The sequence below is a fragment of the Lupinus angustifolius genome, chromosome LG12 (assembly GCF_001865875.1).
Source record: "Lupinus angustifolius cultivar Tanjil chromosome LG12, LupAngTanjil_v1.0, whole genome shotgun sequence".
NCBI lineage: Eukaryota > Viridiplantae > Streptophyta > Magnoliopsida > Fabales > Fabaceae > Lupinus > Lupinus angustifolius.
This window is the reverse complement of record NC_032020.1, coordinates 9,540,647-9,545,124: the sequence shown is the minus strand read 5'-3', so window position 1 is coordinate 9,545,124 and position 4,478 is coordinate 9,540,647. Positions and strand designations below refer to the sequence as shown.

The 4,478-nt window shown below is 35.7% G+C and overlaps 1 protein-coding gene across 1 annotated transcript; it reads left to right on the top strand.

Annotated features, from left to right (window-relative positions):
* LOC109362524 (protein OBERON 3-like) lies at positions 593–4,084 on the top strand. The gene is made up of 2 exons (XM_019608360.1): positions 593–2,423; positions 3,214–4,084. Exons 1-2 carry the CDS (start codon positions 593–595, stop codon positions 3,804–3,806), a joined length of 2,424 nt encoding a protein of 807 aa, XP_019463905.1. The 3' UTR covers positions 3,807–4,084.

Sequence of the window (4,478 nt, the reverse complement as noted above, 5' to 3'; positions counted from 1 at the left end):
GATATATTGTGTAGACAAGTATCCGTATTATTTTTGGTTCGTTACACTACATTATAATAGTGATTTAAACAATATTTCTTTATAATTGTTGATGCATTTTGTATCAAAAAAAATAATAAAGATACATTGATTTGTATATTATTTAGACTTGTCTACACAATATATCATATTTTGTTTAACTTAATTGCATTTATCACATTTTTTGTTTAAAAGATTACATTTATTTCTTATACAAAGGTGGTCAGTGTAATGAAAGTACAAAACTAGGGGAGGTTTGTATAGGTGTAAAAAAGTGAGGAATGAGTTGTATAATTTCACTAAAACTCAGGGGATGTTACTGTAATTTACTCTAAATATTATATTATCATTTTTATTATGTAAATGCTTGAAGAATGAAAATCCAGCCGTTGCTTCTTATTGAAGAACCAAAACCACAATCAATGCAGATAACATAAAAAAACTGTTAGATTCTCCCTTTATTCTCAGAACTACCCCTCTTACTACCTTTAAGTCTTTGTTTTTGTTGTTTTTGTTTCTCTCTCCTCTGTGAACCTTCTCTCTCACTTTCTCTCTTTGTCTTCTTTCATTGGCCATGCTTCCAAATGGTGTTGACCAAGATGGTGAGAAATCAAGGAGCAAGTTATCAAGACACAATTTTGAGCCTATCAAAGAGTACCCAGATGAGAAAGGTGTTGAATTTCTGAGAGATTCAGAGATGGGTGTTGATAAGATTCTTCAGTCAAAACCCACCACCACCAAGTTTGATGGTTCCAGCTCAGGGTTTCAGGAACTGACCCTCAGTTACCTTTGTGACAACACAAAATTGAGTCTTGCTGAGAGAGAGAAAAGATTGCTGAATTATTCCATGGAAAAAGTTAGCCATAAAGGTAAAGAGGTTGTTGGTTTTTCTGAGAATTCAAATCTGGATGGTAAATGGGTGGAAAGAGATTTCTTGAGCTTGAGTGAATCTAGAGAGAATTCTTCAAAGAGATCAATTGAAGAAGTTGAAAAGGAAAGTAATAGGGAGAAGAAACCAAAGTTAGAGACACTTAATCTCTCTCTTGCTTTGCCTGATGTTTCACTTTCTCTTACAGCTTCAAATGCTTTGCAAAATGGTGCTGTTGCTGATCAACAATCACTTAGGCCTAACCCTACAAGGCCTTCAACTACTACTCACACTTCATTCTCAAATGATTATACAACACCTTCTTTGTCTTACTCTTATTCTCACCAATTCTCACATAACCCAAGTTGCTCACTGACTCATAATTCCACTGAGAATTTTGATTATTCAGTGAGCAAAGATGACCATATTTGGAATTGTGGTGAGGGAACTAATGGTTCTGTTCATAGCAGGTTCAAGCCAGTAGGAGATGGTGGTGTTGCTTTCTCCAATCATGGTGGTGGTGGTTTTAGTTCCTTTATGCAAGGTAATAATAGTCAATATAAAACTACTAGTTCAGAAAACCATTCATTTTTTCCTTCAGAATTGCCTGCTAGACCAAGGTTTGAAACTCAGTCTGGAGACTCAAGAGGAAGGAATTCTGAGAATCTGAGAGTTTTGGAAGGTTTTGATGGTGGGATGGTAAGGAAGGTTTCTAGGCCAGAGAGAATAATCAGAGAGATTGTTCATGAATCTGTACCTGCTATGGCAGTGACAATTCAGGAACTTACTGATGAAGTCATAGCATCAATGAAGGAATACTTGAAGATTCTCATGGAGAAGCCTGAGAAGAAAGAGGAATTGGTGAGCCTCCAAAAAAGGCTTGAGAGAAGATCTGATCTTACCAAGGAGAGTCTTTCAAAGTGCCAAAAGGTCCAATTAGAGGTTCTAGTTGCTGTCAAGATCGGGCACGCGAGCTTCTTAACCAGTAAAGCTAACTTATCTGAGATGGTAGATATTTTTATGTATAAGAGATGTAGAAATGTGAACTGCAAGAGTGTGCTTCCTGTTGATGACTGTGAGTGCAAGATTTGCTCCGGGAATAAGGGCTTTTGTAGTTCTTGCATGTGTCCTGTATGTTTGAACTTCGATTGTGCTAGCAACACTTGTAGTTGGATTGGTTGTGACGTTTGCTCCCATTGGTGCCATGCCACTTGTGGCATTCAAAGGAATCTCATCAAGCCTGGGCCTAGCTTGAAGGGACCTTCGGGTACCTCAGAGGTGCAGTTCCATTGTATTGGCTGTGGACATGCTTCGGAAATGTTTGGGTTCGTTAAAGATGTGTTCTTGTGTTGTGCAAAGGATTGGGGTATTGAAACCTTGATGAAAGAGCTTGACTGTGTACGGAGGATTTTCAGGGGAAGTGAAGATCGCAAAGGGAAGGAATTGCATGTTAAAACCGATGATATGATGTTAAAGCTTCAAACTAAGATGGTTTCTCCTTCGGATGCCTGCAGCTATATTCTACAATTTTTCAGTTGTAAGTGTCTGAACTGTCATCTTTTGTTTGCATACTTGAATTTATTTTTAATTTTAAAACCTTTATTTGCTCCATACACCATTTAAATGGTAATAATGCACTATGAATACATCATGATTTACCTAGTCTTATCAATGAGTAAAAGACGAATCCATTTTATTTAATGGATAAGATGCTTGTGTAAAAATTACTTGATATGCTAAGCCTATATATTGTTGAATTAGTAGCATGCAAACCAGTTGCTGATTTTTACCTTTTTATTCTTATTATGTGATGTGGTAGGATTCATGATCCTACCACATCACATAATGAAGATTGATTGGAAATACGATAACAAATTTGGTGTTACAATACTTGTATCTGTTTTCCTCCCTTGTTAAAAAATTTACATCTTATAATTGGTACTTGAATTGAATTGCTTCGTTTAAGATAGAAAGGGTTGGAATGTTACTACTCTCTGAGAACTGCACTTATCATTATTATTATTATTATTACTTTCATTCCTGTTGTTAACTTTGGAGAGGAGTAAACTGGAAAGATGTATATAAACCTGAGTAGCTTGTAAGGTTCATTTTGCTGTTATCTCTTTTGTTTTGTTGAATGTGTTTGATGAAATAATTTAAACTGCTTGTGCTTTATCGATCATATGTCCTCTTCTGTGGAATACTTTTTGCCGCTTTAGCTTTAGTTATTCCTAAGTTTTTTGTGATGAAAACTTTTTATTTAATAAAGGTACTGTTAATGATATCTGATATCTAACTTTTAAGAGATAATTTTTTCTGATAAACAGATGCGGATAGCATACCCGACTTTCCTCCTTCCAGTATATCTTCGAAGGATTTGGCAACATCACAAGCTAACCATTCAAAGGAAACACCATCTCTTCCAAAATCTAGTTCTCAAATACCAAAATATCCGTATGACATGAGCTATTCTAGGTCACATTCAGATGCTCATGCCATGTCAAATAATATTCATCAGAAAGACCTCCAAGCTTCCCTCTTAAGTGAACGAAAAGCTGAGGCTGATTTCCATTTGTCGGCTTTATTAAGGAAAGGCGGAGTGGAAAGCTTGGAGAGCGTCGTGCGGATAAAGGAGGCAGAGACCAGAATGTTCCAAACCAAGGCAGATGAAGCGAAGCGAGAGGCAGAAGGATTCCAGAGGATGATCAGAACAAAGACTGCACAGATGGAAGAAGAATATGCTGAAAAGCTTGGCAAGCTGTGTTTGCATGAGACCGAGGAAACGCAAAGGAAGAAATTAGAGGAACTGAAAGTCTTGGAAAATTCTCATTATGATTACTATAAAATGAAAATGAGAATGCAAGATGAGATTGCTGGTTTGTTGGAGAGAATGGAGGCGACAAAGCGGCATTGGGTTTAAATTTTACTTATTGTTTTCTTCCGATCTGTACCATATATCAATGGACATGATATATGATAGAGCATCATAACATTCGTTCTAGCCGGCCCCACTTAGTTGGAATAAGGTTTGGTTGTTGCTGTTGGTATTGTTTTCTTATTGATAAACTGTGTGTAATTTATTGATCTGCTGCCATGGCATTCTGATTGTTCTCTGAATGGATGATTTTCTATTGATAAGTTTAAGTTTTGGGTGTTTCATCATTCTCTTCTCTTGTAAAGAAAGTTTTCCTTAATTAATTGAGATGGCATAAATGTGAAAATTAGTGTTTTAAATCGTAGTCATGATTGTGATAATATTTCCTTTACAAAGTTTTCCATCATTAATTGAGAGTGCATAAATGTGAAATTGAGTGTTTTAAATTGTAGTCATGATTGTGATCGTATACTTTTACGACAATAGTAAGAAAATTGCAAGGAAAATGTAGTTATAATGCAGTTGTATCGGAATTTAAAATCACGGTGAAATGGAACAGGTTATGTGTGAGAGCTTTGGGCTTTCTTTTTATATTGAGACGATAAAATTTGTAAAAATTTCTTCTAATTGCCATATCATTGTTGCATATAATAGATTTGCATCTTTCCCTTATAAAATTGTATTCTGAATTATCATTAACAACTTTTAATATGCACG

Bases quoted from the DNA above. Each gene is read 5' to 3' on its own strand.
- LOC109362524 (XM_019608360.1), top strand. From the start codon at position 593: ATGCTTCCAAATGGTGTTGACCAAGATGGTGAGAAATCAAGGAGCAAG. The intron at 2,424-3,213 runs GTAAGTGTCTGA...TCTGATAAACAG, and splicing joins TATTCTACAATTTTTCAGTT to ATGCGGATAGCATACCCGAC.